Below are 21,334 nucleotides of genomic sequence, written 5' to 3' on the forward strand. Positions count from 1 at the left end.
CACTACACAACTTTTGCATAATATATCTTTCTGGATTTATGTCACACATTCAATTCTACATTGCAGCTGTACTGTACACAAGTATGATAGGAGAAGCAAAAGGCATTGGCCGCAATGATAGAGAGCTACAATAGATGCTTCTTCTTGTCACCTTTTTTGATCAACATGTTTGATCTACAGTTGTATCAGCAACACTATACAATGTGTACATTGTACTGTATTAAAAACTTCATTACAAATGGTATGATGCAGCATGCTATTGAAAGTCAGCACACATGCAGTATGTACAGTTGTGTGTGACGCCCAATTGGAACGCAGCAGCTTAATCTCAACAAATCCCATTTAATCCGATTTCCAAACTTGTTCTTGGTGCAATGCCAATTTATGGAGAAATGCACAGCAAAGAACACGGTACACTGTATACAGTGTATCTGCAGTCATACACATAACAGTTGTAACTTGAGACACAGTCCTACAATGTACCTACATGTACAGCTGTACTCAGTGATTTGCACTCATGACTTCTGGGTTTTTTTCCCCCCAATCCTTCTAGAAATTTCTAACGTCATGTTCCTCATTACTACTGGTACCGTAGGCATCCTGTTGCATCCAGCCTCCACCTTCATACAATATTGTATGCTGTTGTTGCAGTATCAAAAGAATGACAGTAACGTACAATGCAATGTTTGCTGTGTAAAAAAGTAGATCAACTACATTGTACATGTGCATGTAAAGTGCACACAGTTGTAATTGTTCCTATGCACCCAACTGTACAATTTATTGTGCAATAAAAGAGCCTATGATCTCTCAGCAGGCAGCCATGTACTGTACACGTACATAAAAACGAACACTTTCTGGGCATGGGATCCAATGGAAATGTTAGCCTTGTACTGCTGAGTACCAACGGTACACGTACAGATACAGTTTGTACAGTGTACACAGTATGCTGTGAAGGATGACCAGTAGGACTGTACAATAGCAGCAGACAGCTGTTTCTGACTATAAAAAGTACATACTCTACAGTACAATCTGTAGTGTACATGTCTACACAAACAAGCATTGGATCTCTAATAAAGATTTCCGAGCAAATGCGCGTGAATGAACTATTAACTTTTAAAGGTACATGGTCCCGGTGGTTTATAGTCAAATGCGTACGCGGGCGCACGGCGCAAGTTTCCTGTAGAGACCTACATTGTACGCTATCAACTCCTCTTTAATAGCGCTTACGCTTTGGCCCATTTCCCCCCGAGTCCGAAGAAGTCCGATCCATTGTAGTCAGTGGTCCGATCACAGTTCGGCTCATGATTCCGCTGAGGGGGATGACAGCTTTGGCAAACTTCTTTTGTGATGTCATACACTATACAGTGTACGAAGAAGCACATGGTTTGTAAGCACGCTTCCTGGTATCACTACAGACTGCGTAACGCGCAGAGAAGACAACTAAGGCAATGTGACCTACATTGTAGGAACACCTACGCGCTTTTAATACTCTTGATGACAGCTCAACTTCGGCAAGCTTCGTACCTCATCATGCTAACTGTGATTGGCAGTATCATCCAACAGTGCTCTCTAACCCACCAGGACAGTTGTAGTACACTTGTACTTCACACAAAATTGATCATACAACCACAATGTAGTACTGAGTTACTGAAAAAAAAGGAAAAAAGAAGGCAGAATTTAATTGAATCATAACCATTTAAGTCATCAAGCTGCTTCCGTAAAGAATCATATTTCCACTACTAGAAAATCAGAGAATAGTCTTCATTATATTGGTAGTGCTCAAGTGATGGCAAGCATGGTACAGGTAGGGGAGAGAGGGGCTAATGAGGCCCCCTTTTTTACAATTCATCAAATATCTTGTTAATCAAAAGCAGCAGGTACATGGTAATGATTCAACTGATAGTTGCAGGTGACAGCTACATTATCCAATTACAATCAGAAAACAAATCATTTTAATTTGCATATTAATTAGCTTTAAATGACAAAGTTTTGGGGCCTCTTTTGCCCCAGTGGGATGGGGTAAAAGAGGCCCTCTTCAAACCTAGTTTGCATTCTTAATATATTACATGCACATTAATGAGTAAAACTGAAATTAATGTTACTGTATTCATAAAACAATCAATACTGATAATGTATGTCTTACAAATACTTCCCTGTTTAATTAGTTAATTGATTAATTACTGTTGTGTATAGTGCGTGACACCCAAGATTTTTTGTTCTCATTTCTGGTCACTGGACAGGTATAGTATGTTGTCCTACATGTTTTCCTGGCAGTGGACACATACAATATCAACTGTAGAAATATCTATAACTGATAAGAGATCGATCCCACTACAAGAAACAGTTTTACAGTACCATTTAGGACACAATTTTAAGTCACAGCCAATGAACTGATCCAAGTTAGTAGTGTCATCTATAATTCCACAAACTTCACATTTCTCAACCTCATCATCATCGCTTTGATTTTCACTTTCACTGAGAACAAGTGCCTTTGGTTCATCAGCAACACTTTCCCCCTGTCTACCCTTCTTCTGTTTCTGGTTTTTCTTGGTCTGTCTCTCCTGCTTCTTTGCTTTTTTACTTTCTTTTCTCTTCTTGTCCAATTTACGTAACTTGTAATTGAGCATGATGTTGCTCGGTTGTTGGCCGGCGTTAAAATTTTGCCGGGAAAGATAACACACCCTGAAATCAAGAAAAATGACAGTACTTGTTTCAATTTGTGATTGAATACATTAATTACTACTAAATTAACATCTAGTAAGTACAATTTTATACATGAATTAGGTGCACAGGTACATGTAAAACTACATTCATCAAAAACAGTCATCATAGAGCTTTTTGTACAGGGGGCCTCTTTTGCCCCGTTGGTAGTCCTACAGTCATCCACCCCCAGTCCGAAAATAAAATAAAATTCCATTAGATTAAATATCATGCTAGCATGGGCAATAGTAGCTTTATAAAATACATAGAAAAAATATATAATATTCAGTAGTGTGTAGGTACAGTACTCACTAATCCAAAGTGGACAAGCCACTTTTCGAATTTCAGTTTGGAGATGCCTGTAGTTAACAGCTCCTCAGAGCCATGTGCTTAGGGGTATGGCTCATACATGATATTGCAAGTGAAGGCAGGGAAGTTGCCTCTCAGACCACATGGTCAGCCACTGGATTGGCCTTGGCATATTTGAGTAGTAAGCAAACTTCTACTTAGGGGCCTCTTTTACCCCGGGGCCTCATTAGCCCCTCTCTCCCCTACATGTATGAACAAATAAACTTGAAATAAACAGAAAGACTTGCAGAAAAGACACACACTACGGCACCTTTCAAAAAGATACAATACACTATCAATCGTATATTGTAGGCCTACAGTATACACCCTGTATACTGTATTACAGTTGATGAATGTGACAGTGATTTGTTTGTACGTACTGCCTTTTCCACACGATCACCTTACTAACTTTTATAGGAGCAAGACATGGCTTCCTCAAATATTCACTGTAAAAGCACATTGATTACCATGGTGATGTACACTGTATTATGCACACTATTTGTGCACCACATTGTATTGTAAAACTACAATTTGCACAATATACATTAATGATGGTATACATTAATGATGGTTGCCTCTAAATGGGCATTACAGTTTTAGGGCCATCATCAAAACTTTACTACACGGCCACTTTTTACCTGCACATAGTGTACATGTTGCCCTGTGTGAAAGAAGTATTGAATGACATACACACAATGTAGTTGTAGGCCTATGCAGGCAAAGCATGTGATCAAGAAATGCAGAGCAGATCCTTATGCTTTAATACATTTTGTATGACATGTGATGCAAGAGACATCATAGATAGGTAGGCCTACAACTTATTTCAGAAGCACTGTCTACTTCAGTAGGATTTACACTGTACATTATAACATGAAATTTCCTTCTTTGAACATACTCAATATACTACATCCTTTACAAATAGGTCCCCTACAATACACTTTATTATGGCTGGCTTCAATTCTACTACTAGTATTCAAATTTCATAATATGAAATTGCATTAAAAAATCATAAAAAGATAGTCACTAAGAACACTTTGAGTGTTTGTTTAGTTGTTCTTTTCTTTCTCTCTGTATCTCCATCTCCCTCTTTCCCACTTCCCCTTTTTTCTGTCTCTCTTTCAAAGACTACATTATTTTGCACCTGGACCCAACTCAGAAGGCAAGTGTCAAGTGCCCTGGCATTCTGGGAAGGGTTGAATCTGGGGTCAGTGTGTGTGTGTGTGTGTCAAGCCTGGGAGGTGTAGGGTTTTACCCTGGGGCGGACTCTTTCCATTGTCTGGCCCCTCTGCTTGGCCGCCTGCATGGGTCAACCTCCAGGAATAGGGGTCAGACCACTCTCCCTTCAACCCCCCAAATCTGACATCACACACAAAGGCATACCTCCACATCGCATAGTCAGTCTTGCTAGCCTATGGGTCTGGTGGGGCACGTGCAAGGCTGTGGCACCCAGACACCCCGCACGCTGCAGAAAAAAACTCTGGAGCACCTTTGTTGCTCTCTTGGAGTTGGATCCCTCCACTGCAGCATGGCAATCAAGGCTGCACAGTTGATTTTAATATCCCTTTGTGTACAGAGTAAAACCTGCATGACAGGTCTCTATACGCTTCCACAGCAGACATTGATTGCATGTACATGTACGTAGGCCCTACCATGTGTACAGTCTGTACATACAAGTATGTCCACCTGTTTTTTGTATTGTAACTACAAATACAGTAATTAAAGCCTGAACTGCATGTGCCTACGGTCCTGGCATGGGATACCTTGTACATGTAGGCCCTTTACAATGTAGATTTCCCATTCCCCAAACACACACACAGATAGTACACCTATCGTACACAACTGCAATTTTCCAGTGTACAAACTTTATACACTACGGTACTACAGCTACTGTATGTTCTACAATTTTAATCTATAAATGGAGTAGTGCCTACACAGTACAAAATTGTAGGTAAAAGTGGGAAAAGGAAAACCTTTTTGTCCAAATTACCATTTTAATAATCAAATCAACTCAATTTTAATAGTTGTCACTATTCATCCTCCATCAGGAACTTTTAAAGGACAAGTTCACCTTCATAAACATAAGGATTGAGAGAATGCAGCAATATTAGTAGAACACATCAGTGAAAGTTTGAGGAAAATTGGACAATCGATGCAAAAGTTATGAATTTTTCAAATTTTTGTGTTGGAACCGCTGTATGAGGAGACTACTATAGCTTATGAGTCATACGCGTACAACAGTATAAAGAAAATGTAAAGAAAATTTAACATATTTTCACTTTTTTCGCATAATAAAAGAGCACTTGACTTGCCTCTTTCTAAGGGCAGGGGGAATAATATTTCCCATAACATATGTCGGTGACGAGTCAAGGGAATGTGTACTTTTTTCAAAAGATGAAATTTTGTGAAAATCTCTTTATATTTTCCTTATATTGTTGTACGCATGTGACATCTAAGTTATTCATACACTGCCGTAGTCTTCTCATCCAGCGGTTACTGCACAAAAACTTCAAAAATTCATAACTTTTGAACGGATTGTCCGATTTTCCTCAAACTTTCAATGATGTGTTCTACTAATATTGCTACATTCTCTCAATCCTTATGTTTATGAAGGTGGACTTGTCCTTTAATATCTAAAGAAGAAAAAGTCACCATTATACAGAGACTGAATGTACAGTGCACATAAATTGTGTTATTCAATGATGCACACAGTCCCTGACCAGTAAAAATCACTGTCGGACCAGCAACTTTTTCAGGAATGGAAAAGTATGTTAATGGAAAAACTGGGTAGGCCTACAGTGTACTGGTCCAACAGACAGGTCGGACAAGTAGAAAAAAAAAATGGGTCAGTGTGCAGCCCTGTGTTATCAAATGTCTATAAGGCCAAGTAAAAAAAGAAAGTAGTTTCTCGTCCGGGTTTTTTGAGCAAGGCGATGAGGGAGGTCCTTACTATTTGATATCTTACTATTTTTTCAAGGATCGTCAAAATGAAAGTAATATGTGCTTCTCGTCCGGTAATTCTAAGAAAGGTAACGAGAGAGGGCTTTACAATTTCCTATATTCAATTTATGAAATGAAACATCACTCTGGTAGCTGTGTTATGAGACCAGGTCCCAAGTGTACGTCTTGCCTGCACTCTGTGCATTTTCAAACAAATAGATATATGTGCCATACTTGAAATGAAACTTCATGCATGCAGAAATACATGTTGCTTTTTCTTTCCACTACAGATGTCAAGGGAAAATGACCATCTTAATACTGGTATTTAGTGTTGTAATGGCTTTTCTGATACCAGTGTACTTGCAATTCTGATGTATTGTGCTATTAATTGAAACAGGTATAAAACATGTCTTTCAACAAATGTACGACTGAAATAAATTCCATGATATTCAAAACACTAGCTTTATTTATTGGTGTTTGTGACTTTTTGTGTCCACACAGCTGGTATGTATATCTGCAGTTCTTCACAGTACAATTGTAGCACATTCAACTGGAAAGTGGCTTGTACAATTGCAGATGGATGTCAAAATGATACTGATATGGCATTCTAGCATTAAACGTTTAAAGATGTTTCTTCATGTTCTAAAAAGACATTTGATAATCACTCATTATTTGGATGATGAATGATTGTATAACAGTACACACTACAGATGATACCACTCACGGCTGTGTCCGTGAATTTACATCGTGAAGAAAAGTATCCCGCAGAAATACGAGACAAACCAGAATCCGTGGAAAAGTTATTTATTTTGTAGATACACCCATTTAATAATTCTACATTTGCTGGAAAAGCGCATTCATTTTCTCTGCAAAATAGAATGTATCGCCGTGACAGACCAGGGGATGGGGACCCTGGACAGCTACAAAACACGCACACTTTGCCGATATACGGTGCGGCACGGCCACTGCACTGGCACCAGGGAGGTGTGGACCTCCCTGCTGGCACCGTACCTTCCGACACTGCACACACATGCACATAGTCACAATGACATGAAAATGTATACAAACTCGATACCGTACAATCCTCACAAGCATTTGTACAGTACAATTCATCCGCTTAAAATATCAGAAACGGGGAAAAATACGAACAACGCGCGAAATATGCGTGGAATAACAGCGATTGTTCGCAAAAATGTTGCCGCTATCGCGTTCACGACGTACCGAGTGCGCTGTACATCACAGCCCAGTAGGCCGGCCCGCCGCGCCGCCCATCCAACTACAGTGCAGTTCGACTGCTTTGTGGGTCATTCCTTCTTGCCGATCGGCCGAGCTCGCAGTGTGAAATGCATGCGTTATTACATACGCACTACACACAGAAGCTACAGCTGTACTACAGTCTACAGCTAAGTAGAGGACGCAAGGCGTAAAAATTAGAAATGAGACGTCACGATTGGTAGGTGAATTGTCGATCTTTTTTTTTTTTCGGCGGCCGAAAAAATAGTAAATATCAAAAAAGTCGATGCGGCAACTGAAAATCGATGCGGGCGGGGAGCGGGCTGGGACGAGAATTATGAATTTCTTGGTATTTTCAGCGCCATTTTGAAAATAGTAAATAGTAAAAAAATCGATGCGGCGGCCAAAATCGATGCGCGCGAGGACGAGAAACTGGTTTCTTTTTTTACTTGGCCTAATAATGCAATAATTATACATTAAAATACAGTACCACAGTGAGTGCTGTATTGTACAAATTTGCACATATCAATGTACACTCGTACTCTCACCCTGTTGTGCTCTTGTGTTTCTTATTCTATGGCCTGCAATGTGATTTTTTTTTCTTTACCCTGAAGTGTCATGGGGTGAGCTGTCCAAGGCCATGGATGACTACTGCACCCCTTGTCTGAATTCCACACAGCACAGCACACAAATATTGTGCTCAATTCTGTTTCCTGCAGCAACTACACTGTACCAGAACACCACACTCTCAAAGCCAGCAGTGCTTTGGTTGCAAAACCTACAAAATGCAGGACCACATGTAACATGTTCTTTACGGAATAGTGTATAGTAGTAAACCTATTAAGGAAAGAAACTAAAAGCAAGGCCATAAAGAAGCACTGTGGTGGATGCCCTTAATACACACAAATAACCCTACACAATCATTTGCACACAACACCACTAGAACAGTATGTTGCATACTTGTGTACATTTTATCCTATTAGGCCTACAAGTACTGTCACTGTAACCACTGTTTTAATGAGCACCAACTGCAGCTCAGCTCATGCACATCATGTCCAACTTCGCACTCCTGCCTAATTACCTGTGCTTCGCACTCCTGCCTAATTACCTGTGGATCACATGCTGTGTATTTCTTTACCTTCATCTACTTTACTACAAGAGATGATTACACTCAATCAACCTTTCTTCTTTCTTCTCTCTCATTGCTCCATATGTAGGGAGGCTCTCCAAAAAGCCTTAATTCTGAAAGGCAACAGCATGTCCTGGCCACTTCACTTGTTGCATTGTGAAGTGGACCCTTACGCCTTATTACATGGGGGCAGCTGAGCAGATTACCCCCCCCCCCCCCCCCCCAATCTTTCCATATTCACTTCAGGGAACAAAAGGCCCCATTCCCATGCATGCCTCCTCACTGGCGTTTCACAGGAAAAAGGGTCTCCCCCTCTATCCCTCCTCTTTTCTCTGTCTTTCTTTCTTCTTTTTCCTTCCTTTATTGCCCAATGAGCAAACACCTGGCACACATTTCGACCCACACCTGTTTCACCACTCATGCGTGCTATACAGTCAGTCCGCAGCGCGAGCGAAAACGCAAGTATTTATTCAAGTCGTATGCACGGCTGAGCGGTGCTTGCATACGTAATGAGCAGATACATGGTCATGAATAAATCCGTGTAGAACGAGTATTTCTCGTCAGTTTTCGACACTTTTAGTTTCGACTGAAAAAGAAAACATAAGCAAATATGCTCATGATCAAAATAAACAGAAAAGAAGAATATAGAATATCAAAATCCCTCTCGAAGTTCGGTATTGTATTCAAAAATATTCCTTCACGTTTGACGCCAAAAAACTAACCTGAAATCTTTCATGCCCCTCTAAAACATGGTGAAGACTATGTCCGCTAAAGTATATCGTATCACAATAAGGGCACGTTTTCCCATCTTCATTTCAATACGGGTCAGGAACTAGCAAAATTCAGAGACATGTCTAGCGTCGAGTTTAAAAAGATTATCCTCGCATTCGCACCGGAATTCTGGGTCTGTGATTGGTCGAAATCTGTCGCAAGACGCGGCGTGTCGCATTGCGTAGTATCCATTGGCTGCTGACTCAATGCTGTGAGTTTTAAATGTTAGGTTCCAGATTGTGATCGAATTTTCACTCTCTATACAAAACTTGAAGTTTACACAGGAACCAATGATGTGTATGTGAGTGTGCACTTACAATGACCCTGAACAATGGACCTGGCTGCCACCTGTCCCGAGCTCTGCTGCAAGGCACATGAATACTTAATCAATTATTCATGTGGATTGCCCCGAGCACTGCTAGTCTGAATTCTTGACACAGGGTGAAATGCATGCACATGAAAGAAGTAAGCACATGTTTCCATGTGCTTGCACACACCACATTTCAGAATGAACAAAGACTAGCTGCGATTGTGGAATTCCTCATGAAACATTCCAATCCTGGCCATTGTCCACGACCATTGTCTGGGTATCAACAACACATTCCACGCGTGTTCATTCACTACCCCACTTCCAGTAAGAAAACATAATTTGCCTTGTTTTCAACAGGAAAATTCACAACCTTAAAAATGGTGCCCCTCTTCGTTTTTTAATTGATCATACTCGCTCAAGTTTCACGAGTGTGAAATCGAAGAAATTACGGAGATCTATTTTCAATACCAGTCAGGAACTAGCAAAACATCAAACTATGATCTAAAAGCTTCTTGAACATTGGCAAAATAATCGTTTACTTTGATGCTAAAATGGACTACTATATTGACATCAAAAATAGGGAAATTAGGTATCAAATTAATGAGCATAATCAGCTCTATAACTTAACTAACCATCCTGGGTCAAACAATGCACTGCAAAAGCTATGAAAGCTGTTGTTGCGACCTCTGCAAAAACTCTTGCAAAGTATCGCGAAATCTCGTCAGTCCCAAGGGCACAAACTGCGTAAACGTGATTCTGAATAAAATTGTCGTTCGTGCCTCATTATCGCACACGCTGCGGACTGACTGTATAAAAGCACTGTAAAGAGCCTCTGGATTAATCGTTGGAGAAGAGTCTGGCCTACTGAAAAACTCTCACAAAAACCCAATATACAAATTGTATATATGAATTCCCAAACCCCAATCTTCCTTCCAAATTTCACCCATGAACAAACAGTCAGTCACAGGCATGAAGCAGGGACCAGGAACCGTACTCCAGCAGCTCTCTTGAATCAACTGTCTTCATACCTTCTTTAATGGTGTAGGAAGCCTACATGTACATAATGGAAATAACGGTGTTAAAAAAAAAGAAGTTGTTCTTTCTTTCTTTCTTTTCTTTTCTTTTTTTTTTTTTTAAGGGGGGGGGGGGGGGGGGGGAGGGGAATATTTCTTTCATACAAGTCCTCAGTACCGGCCACTTTCAGCAACTGCAAGGTGCATAAAACAGAACCAAATGTTGTCAGGGAACGGTCACATGATCATCTAGTTGTCTGATGAGTTTACCAGTTATAAAAATGGATGTGGAGTAATTCACCCTCCTACAACCCTTGCAGCAATGTTGTTGGGGCTAGTCAAAAAATAACATTTGAATAAAAAAAGATAAGGACCAGTGAATTCTTGATTGCAATTGAATGAAAAAAAAAAAAAATGCCCTTGGTAGTTTGTACATCATTTCATGAATTTAAAAGCCCAGTAAGTTTAGGTTCAGACCAGCAAAAAATGGAAAACTGTGTATCTAATGGTCCGACAGGGATAGGTCAGACCAGTAGAAAAAATGGTTTAGTGTGCAGCCCTGTCTGCACATGTACAACTGTAGGCCTACAGTGGATACACCTACAATGGAGGAGATGAGTAATTCACAAACAGAAAACTGATTGATCAATAAAAAAATTAAAAAAAATCTCATGCTGGTACATCTTAAAATGCACTAGGCCTACTATTAAAGGATGAAGACAGGTTTTTGTAAGGCTCTGTTACAATTTTTGATAATGATATGAGAAAGAATACGGAATATAATTTGGTCTGAAATATTTGTCCTGTATATTCAATGCCAACTTCCTTGTATAACTTTGTCTATCTGAACGTATTAAATAGCATTAACCTCCCGCCCCCACATGCTACAGTATTAAAGAGAAGTTTATCACACAATGACACATTAAAAAAAAAATATGAATGATGAAAAAAACAAAAACTGAAACTTTAAAAGAGAACTGAACAACTATGAAAATAATGCAACCATTAGATTGTACATTATACAGTAGATGAAAAGTCATTGAAAACAGATTAATCCCCCCCCCCCCCCCCATACACACACACACATATTGTACACACACACCTGGGCCTTGGAAAGTGATGTATGGTCATGTGAATGTGACAGACTGAGAAGTGAAACTCAAGCGAGAAGTTTTCCAAACTTTGCAAGGTAAAAGCACTCTTTTCCAAACCCTAAAACAAATTGTTTAATATGTTGTAACAGAGAAACTAAGCATGCCATACTGTTTTAACACATCAACAATTATTATTTGAATCTATGAGTCACTGAAAAATGGAACCATTACTCATCCAAAGCTACAATGTCCATTGTACATTGTACATTTCCGGCTGAAACTAAAACTACATTGTCCACGTAAAACCCTTTCATGCATGCCAGACTAAATCAACTAGATAATGGAGTGTATGAATGACTTAGGTTGCTTTCTTTTCAAGGAGAAAAAAAAAGAAAAGAAATGCAGTATAAAGTTCTAAAAGTTATAACCTCCATATAACCTCCATATTGTGTGTGTGTGTGTGTGTGTTTGTGTGTGTGTTTAAGATTCTACAGTGTACAACAGTTGTTTAAGAGCTGTAGAGATGATTTACTACAAACTACAATTGTAGTTATAGAGGGACAGCACCAGTCTTATCAAATACCGGTACCCATACAGCAAGAGATCCATTGTACTCACTCCCACAGTGAATTTCAGAAAAGGTCAGAATATTCAAAGTGTTTGGAATATTCACTTTGTACAGTACATGTATAAATGTACAAGACTGTACATACACTGTATGTCTATAATTCTTGTTACCTCCACCAAGGAGATTATGTTTTTCTTGCTGTGTACAGTGTATGTTTGTCTGTTTGTAAAATAACTTGAAAAGTTGTGAAGAGTTTTGGATAAACTTACAGGAAAATTTTACTGTGTGATGATACAGTGTACAAGCAACAGATAATTGCTCCTGAATAGAAAGGCTTCTTTATCAATCGCAAATAGGGTGATTATCAGCATGTATGTACAATTGTATGGGTGGAAAGAAGCTGCACAGGCCATTGGCAGAGGTCTATACTCTCCAAGTGCTTTTCTAGTTCTCAGTTGAGTCCAGATGGCATATTACAAAATATGTACAAAATGTTACTTTTAGAGCCTTTGCCTTTCCTGACCTGTTCAATTCAGCACAGGTATTGACTGGATGCCAGAAGTACAGTACAATCATAAAATCAGATGTAAAGTATTGTTCAACAATGTAAATGTTATAACGTAGAATGCATTTGGCTCCTCCTGTTTCATACAGAATTCAAGGAAACTAAATGACGTGATTAATGCCATTTTTACACAATCTTCATCTAGATCTCTACGTCATGAGACAAGATTTTTAACATTGCATGATGCAGGAGGTTTTAATGTGTGCATAATGATAAACACTCTGATCTTGTTACTGGCATACTGCCACTGAACTGTCAATTAACGTAACACTGAACAATACCACTCTACCAGTCCGTTTGACTGTAGAGTGCACAGTGTAAATTTAGTCATCTGTGAGAAGTGCATGAAAGTGTTGGCTACAACACTACAGTGACTCTACAGCAACAGTGAATGCTGCGCGCTGTGGTACTGTTTGGCCACATCATCTACACGATCACTGCCATAATCACTGCCAATCACTTAAAGTCAGCTGATGCCAGTGCTATCGGTGGATTCTCTCTTTTTATCTTGCATATTTGTTATCACGAGTAGAACTTCACAACTCATCTTCTTTGCACCACAACACAGCACAGTGGGAGTGCACTAGAGTTGTCAGTCAGTACACAGTGCATGGCAGTACAGTAGCACAGTTCACTATGGCATTGCTGAGGAGCCATATCCATGCATGTAAGCAGTCGCAGTGCAGTAACGTACACAAACATTTAGGTCACATAATGGGGGCAATATGACAAACAACGCCAGACTATTTCTTGCTTTCGACAAGAACAAAGACAAGTTTACATGGACTGTATACGTTACCTTGCATGTGATAATAAAATTTCGACGATCTGATCTTGAAATCATCGCCCTAGTTGACGGCGACACACGATCATCCACAATTCCGTTTCTATGAATCCCGCGTACAAATGGCTTCGAACAATAGAGGCTCGCGTGTGTACATTCCCCAGCGACGAATTCCGTACGTACAAGCACGTTGTAGATTACACAAATAGTTACCCGATTTTCCACTTCACGTATGAAACTTGCGTTATCTCCACTAAAATAATATCCTGAGTGTTGCTTCTCACATTTTTCCTTTCTTCTTGTCAGAGTTGGAACTATCTCGCGTCAATACGGGGCATTTTGTGGCCGAAATTCTTGTCTTGTTTTGGCCCCGTGTGTTTCTTTCAGCATTTCGCCATCTAATCAACATGTCTTCGCCTTTCGCGATCCGAGAATCGATCAGCTGCCATACCGTGACGTCAGGGTGAGTCCACTCAAAAATAGGTGAATGTCTTTTACACACTAAGGAGTCCCTCCTTAGTGTGTAAAAGATCTCGAGAAATGTCGACTTGCTGAGTTGGAATAGGGGACAATTTTCACAAAAATCTAGAGCGGATGATAATTGTTTTAAGTCAAAAACACTTTAAGCGATAAATTCGTGACCTGCCCACAATAAAAAAAATATGAATGAATTTTTCCAAGACTTTGCCATCTGAAATTGTTGGGATTCTTCCACCTTTTGATTATTATTATTATCGTTATTATTATCTATTCCACCAGGTAAAGAATATAGGATACATATCATAAACATTACAAACATGAAACAAAAACCATAATGAACATTACAAAGGATATACTGTACTGTACACGTTACACAAAATGAAAATGAAATGAATGGAGACTACAATGTTGTGAGAGAGAGGGAGGGGAAAGATGTGAATACAATGTAAGAAAAGGAAGTAACCGCATGGTTCCCTTTTTATCAGTTTATGTTTATTCGTCACGTACAGTGTGTTGAATGTAGTGAATGTAATATATTTCATAATGAATAATGTTGTAAATGATGTTAATTGTTATTTTTTAAATAGTGATGAATGATTTGAAAATTGCAAATACTTTCTTTTTTAATCAACTATGTATTGTGTGAACAAATGTTGCAATTCAGCCTTTTGGCTGCGAGAACATTTCATTAAATAAATCACACCATACAATACATGAGGGTCAGGGCACACAAAAGTAAATACATTTACTATGGCCCGTAGGCATGTGAACCATGTTAACACAATTCGAAAATGTTTTGTTTATCTTTTTTTTTTCGAAGGGTATGTCTACATAATCTGACACCCTGTCATTTTTAATAATGATGTGTCACATGGTTATGAGGGGATTACTTTTAGTGAAGTAGTCATCTTAAGAATTGTTTATTTTTTTGTTTTCGTTTTGTTTTTTTTTGTTTTTTTTCTAGGGCCTACTGTTGAACTACATTCTCGTCTTGGCTCCTACAGCCTTTAACGCTACTACTGCCACAACTTTTTCCCGTCTATACCGCAACCACTACTAGTAGTTAGAAGCTTTAATGCATGCACTACCATTATCTGCTCAAAATACTGATTACTGTTAATGTTGCTATTATCAATCTCACTATTAGGGACTACTGATACTAAGTTGAGTTGAGAATGGTGAATAAACTGCAATATCCCAAATAAATTCTGGCCTATGTCCAGATCAGTTTCCAAAGACATTTCAAACGACTTTTGATTACTCAGTATGTCGAATCCACCACTGTCCACAACAGGAATGCAGCGCACCGTGGATATATCACATGATATTTGTCCCTCACAGCTCCATCAGAACGTACTCCCCTAAATTGAATATAAACGCTCGGCAACCATTCTAAAAATACCGCCAGTGATATGCGCCCGTGGTACGACCCATGCATACTCGCGGGATCGGGAGTACTAGTATGCGGTTAGACGCTGGGTATGCTAGGAAGACGGGCTCGAAAATTCTACGGGGGCCAAATTTCACATTACCGCTGACTTACCGGCCCTCCTCCTCGCGTTTCCGTACTATGATCTGTTCGCATTGGCTTTGTCTCTCGATTATATCACCATCATAATATTATTTACCTTTCATAAACATGTACTTTGTATGTATGAATCTTATCCCGGTCAGTGAAGAGTTTGTGTTCGATGACCTTCCCTGGATATTTAGCGTGTGAAGTATTGTATGAAATTCAAAATGGGAATTTGTTGACGTGCTCCTTTAAAATCATCAGACCGAAACTACTACTAGTATTATAGGCCTACCTCTATGTTGTCCCGAACATGACATAATTATATTGAAATATATATCTTCTCACTCAATTGCGAATACTCAAAATACCGATTTTAGATTTGAAACTGTACAATATGTTTAAGATAATTAGAACAATATTTCTACCCAGTGTCAAAGAAAGATGTTATTGTATTCAGAATAATGTTGTGAAATCAACTTTTTTTTCGTTCACGATCACCTGAAAATTCATATTTTTTTAATACAAAGTGTAGTGTGTGCGTATGTATGTGTGTGTGTGTGTTTGTGTGTGAAAGAAAGAAAGAGATAGAGAGAAAGCGTATCATAATAGGCCTATAGGGCCTACCAATGACAGAGACTCCAACTCTCCCGTTTTCGACGGGAGATCTCCCGCCGAAAGCCCATTTTTGCAAAATCTCCCGTTCTCCCGCTTGAGATTTGATTTCTCCCGCCCTGTCTCTGTGTCTCCCGGTGGAAAGGATTTCTTACTTATTGCTATCGTATGTTGAAAAAATAAGCCTTAGATAGCACCAGAGAACATCTAGACCCCTAGGAACTTCGCGCTTCGCACACATCAAGTTGGAGTCTCCCGTTTGCTAGGGGTTTCGGGCGGGAGAATCTCCAGGGGGGTGTTTCATGAAACTTTTTGTCGGTGATTTACACCGACAACTGTTAAAAGCTACTGAAATCCTTGCGTCTGATTGGCTGATAGCAAATTTGTCGGTGAAAACCTCCGACGAACTCGTTGATGAAACGCCCCCCAGATCAGAAGGTGCTTGGGGTTGGAGTCTCTGCAATGATGGATTAGAGAAACAAGCCAAGGTACACTGACACAGCAAATACTTAGTAGCTTCGACAAAAAAAGAAGAGTTTTGTCGCAAAAAGAGCTAACTCTATTCTTATTAAGTTGAGATAGTTGTGATTGAAGCTTGTAAAAACAAAGAAAATAATAGAAACTACAGGATATTTTTCATCATAACTTCTAGAACATTCCTTCTTATGTTACAGGTGAGGTACGTGGTACCGGAAAGGTTTAATTTTGCTCTGTCTGATGGTGGACGTATATTTTGAAATGTTTAAAAACGGCGCTTAGCTCATTTCGCAATAAAACTTTGCAAATCAGTCGTGAAGTAGATACTCATTGTATATCCTTTTACATGTCAGCGCGCGTATGTACCTGTGTTGGCGCACCAAGCAATATTCTGTCATGCACAGATTTTATACTCATCAATACAGAATTTGCATAATCCAAAATTCTGTATTATTATTGTTTTTACGTCGTACTCATTAAGTGACGTCATGATCTGTGGCAGTCTTCTCATCAAGCATTGGTGGTACTGAAACTTTTGAACGGATAGCCCGATTTTCTTGAAACTTTGTCGATGAGGTGTTATTCACAACTTACATTGCTGCATGACGGCTAAATCCACATGTGCTAGGATTATCTGGGTTTCATTTGAATAGTATTTCTATTAATTTCAGAGTATGTGAAGAGTTTGTTCGCAAAAACCGACAAGTCCATAATAATAATAATAATAATAATAATAATAATAATAATAATAATAATAATAATAATAATAAGGTCTTATTTACCCAGGGTAGCCTCTTCAGTGTTGCCACTGTTCTACCAGAGGGCCCTGCTATTATTATTACCCTAGCGTTGCCAGGTACCCATTTATACACCTGGGTCGAGAGGGACACAGTGGGTAAAATATCTTGTCCAAGGACGAAAGCACTGGGCGGGATTCGAACTCGGGTCCTCCGATCGGGAGTCGGGAGTCTTATCCACTATACCACAGCGCCCCCCTCCATATTTGCCAAATGGAGATATTTGCGATTAAAGGTCAAGAAAAATAAAGAGAATAATAAGAAAATGTTTGCTTCTTTTGACCATAACTTCAAAAAGATACCTTTAGTGACCAATATCATTCAAAAGGTATTATTTTGTACTTTATGACAGAGACCGTACTGCAAAATCTTCAAAAATGGACTTATCGGTTTTTGCAAACAAACTCTTCATAATACCTTAATGTATAGCTTAAGTTGAAAGAGGGGGGGGGGGGGTCAGAAATTAAGATTTTACTTCCATGAAAGCTTAGAATTAGAGTTCTAAAATACATCAAAAAAAAAAATCATGCAATCCGAAGGGCAGGAACGGGATGGAGTGATTAAAAGTAAATGGAGAAAAATAACTTGATGATATTCAGTGTCTTAATTTTCTGCACAAAACAAAAGAACAGAACAAGCAAATCAAGCAAGCAAACAAACAAACAAACAAATCTTTGTCACTTAAACTGCCATAAAACTTGGGTAGGCCCTATTCAAGTCCGATAATATTAATACCATTCGTTATTGAGGGGTCTGATCATTAAGACTACATACTTTTGAGTTACTAGTAGCCCCTAACCACAGAAAGGTCTGTGGTTAACACTATACTGCTGCCCTCTCGTGTCAGGGAATGTACCAGTGTCATTTTGAAAATAATATTGCACTCACAATGGGCCAGGAGGTTCACGAGCTATTAATAGTGTAAAGTTTTTACTATGCTATCAGTATTCAAACCGCTGTCAACTTTCTTGGGATGTACAAAAGATGTCCGGATACACTGTATAAGGTTGGCTTGTTATCAAATTGAATAAATGAAATAAAATTTCACCTAGTATAAAATTAAACATGATTTTTATAAAATAACTCCAATCCCGTCCAGAAAAAGTAAATCGAAGCTGTTCGCTGTGAAAGTGTTTGGGTTTGGGAAAGTGTTTGAAACTGCATCTTCTTTTAGAGCCGATATTTTCATTTTCCGATCAATTCCGACAATGGTATACATTATTTTACAGTTCTTATTGTGTCAGATTAGTGCCCGGACATGTCTGGGCGAGTAATTTTGATTTCCATTATTTTCATCAATCTTTGCGCAGTTCTGTTCGCGCATCAATTGTCTTTATCATCATGTTATTAGCGCTTATTTTTATACATCTGGATGGAATGGCGAAAAGTGATTACCATTATTCACACTCAGACATAGTCTCTCCCGTTACGGGTAGAGAGTGGTTGGTCATTATTATGCAATGAGACATGGTGTAGGCATATAATATGTGAGGCATATTCAGTTCCACATTCACGTACACTCTTCAAATAAATAAAACATGAATGAATGAATGAATGAATGAATGAATGAATGAATGAATGAATGAATGAATGAATGAATGAATGAATGAATGAATGAATGAATGAAAACATTCTGAGTGGCGGAATCAAACATAGGTTTGAATTGAATAAGACTGTTGTGACTCCATCTTTTGAACCCCTTTCTTATCCCAAAGACTCACGTGTGATAACTCCATCGATGCTCGCTCCATACACGCCCTCATAGATACGGAAGTGCCATTCGACTGGACGACATGGCAAGAAATAAATCATTATTTTATCTTTTATAGTCAACATTGAAAATCCACGATCTTGTCGACATGTCAAGATTAACTTGCCATGTCGATTTATTAACTTTTATTTGTTGCCATGGCCACATAGATTTTCCAGCCAACTCGACTTTTAAAACAAAAACAAAAAATGCATGTCGTCTGGACGACATTTTTTATTAAATACCAATTCGATTTACCAAAGTATAAGCTACATGCAGTCATAGTCGACAACCCAAAAGGAGTATCCGTCGTCATGGTGACATGAGTTATTGCGCCATCTCTTGACGGAGAGACAAAGGATAGATTTTGGTATTTAGCATGAATCAGTGCCAAGACCTTCTTAGAAGAGTACTAGTATGCTAGTATGTTGGGGCCTACCTATACTTGATCGTGTGCCTGCGTCTGAGGAAGTCGTGCAAGACTAGTCAGCACACTCTAACTTGTATAAGGTGTCTTCCGCCCTCTGACGGTAGCCGTTATGATGGTTTGTTTGTTTGTTTGTTCATTTTCCATCTCAGAACATGGCTGGATAGCCCATATTCAGCTATGCTAAGCTGGTCTTCCATGGGGTACAGTTGGATGTGAGGTGGGACCACTTCACCGGGTTAAACACCCTGCTCTTTGCGATGAATGAATGAAGCGGGATCTTTTACGTGCATGAGTTGTGACTCTCTCATACACGGGGCCTCCATTTTATGTCCTATCCGAGGGACAGAGTGTTTTTGCCTCTTGCTAGAGGGGACGGTATGATTACACACAACATTGCTCAGTCCAGACTCAGGTTCGAACCCGGGTCCTTAAGATCGTGAGGCAGACGTGCTACCGACTGAGCCAACTCACCACCCAATGGTGACTGCGTGGTGAGCAGAAGGCGCACTTAGCCATACACAGCTGCAGCAGCAGGCAATGGTCAAGTCCATCTTAATAATACACTGTATACTATGTAGATGACTTGTGATCGCAACCGCTTCTCTTCCAGCTGCATTATAATATAGTCGGTTAAAGTAAGAATGATATCATAACAAAGCAGAAAAGGCAACTCATGAAAACACAAACAATAGATTCTCGCTCTCATCTCTTTATCTTTCTTTCCCGGTATGTCTGTCTGTCTGTCTGTCTCTGTCTCTCTCTCTGTCTTCTGAATCCATATCAAACACGTTTTTGTTTTTTGTTTTTTGTTTGTTTGTATTTTAAATGGGAATGTCTGTCTAGCCCCCTCCTCTCCACTTCGGCGGTCAACCACAATATATAAATGTAGCCTCGTTCTGTAGATGTAGCCCCACTGTATTATTCATTGTTGTATGTTTGTTGTACGTTTTGCTGTACATTGTGCAAAGGCAATGAAGAAATAATATTCTGTGAACAGCTTCTTTTATGTATGTACATGAATGTGCATGTACAATGATGATACAGAAACCAATAAATCAAATTTTAAAAAAAAATAATACAACCCCTTTACCAAAAATGTTTAAGGATGGAAATGGGTTAGGATATTGACCCCCTATCACGGGCTTTTGGAAGGGACGCCATCAAAATTCTCCCCTATCACTGACTTTTAGAAGCGGAGTTAGCAAAATAGCGTGACATATATTATAATAGATTACACGCAGTGCACAATTATGGCAAAAATGTCCTGCGAAAAGAAGACCAGCTCGGCAGGCTTTGCATAAAAATAGCACAGGTCGAAATAGTAGGGGTAAAAACCAAGAAACTAACTGCTTAAACTGTTTACTCACATTAATAGCTATAGAAACCTTGTCTGATATAACAACAACCTAAAATCAATTCAAAATTGGAGCTTCAGCAGCCATCCATGCTTCTTTACAGAGGGTTTACCATACATTTTAAACATCAACATGTTTTTTTCTTCATTATTGTTATCATCATCATCTCAGCACCACCACCACCATCGTCACTGTCAACATCACCATCTTCACCTTCTTTACCATCATCATCATCATCATCCTTGACATGGCTGATATAACGGGCTTAATTTCATAAAACATCCTCACACAGAGTATTATGCACAGCTGGTTGTGTGTTGAGTTCTTATTGGTCACGATAGCCAATGGTGGCTTCGCTTTAGCCAATCAGGATACAGGATGGATAAAATGTGGATGTAGGTCATTATTATTATTTTTTTTTTTTGAAAGCAAAGTGTTGGATATAATCAAGGAGGTACCAGGCGA

General features: G+C 39.2%; 1 protein-coding gene across 1 annotated transcript in view; it reads right to left on the reverse strand.

Moving 5' to 3' along the window:
* Positions 1 to 13,840, reverse strand: part of LOC139743182 (homeodomain-interacting protein kinase 1-like) — a 77,127-nt gene extending 63,287 nt beyond the window's left edge. Inside the window, 1 exon segment of the mRNA XM_071653685.1 lies at positions 13,468 to 13,840. Coding sequence (XP_071509786.1) covers positions 13,468 to 13,474 — 7 coding nt within the window. The 5' untranslated portion in view covers positions 13,475 to 13,840.
* Positions 13,841 to 21,334: the final 7,494 nt, after the last annotated feature.

The sequence above is a fragment of the Diadema antillarum genome, unplaced genomic scaffold (genome assembly GCF_040938485.1).
Source record: "Diadema antillarum isolate AM-2024a unplaced genomic scaffold, OU_Dant_1.0 seq00001055_RagTag, whole genome shotgun sequence".
NCBI classification, from domain to species: domain Eukaryota; kingdom Metazoa; phylum Echinodermata; class Echinoidea; order Diadematoida; family Diadematidae; genus Diadema; species Diadema antillarum.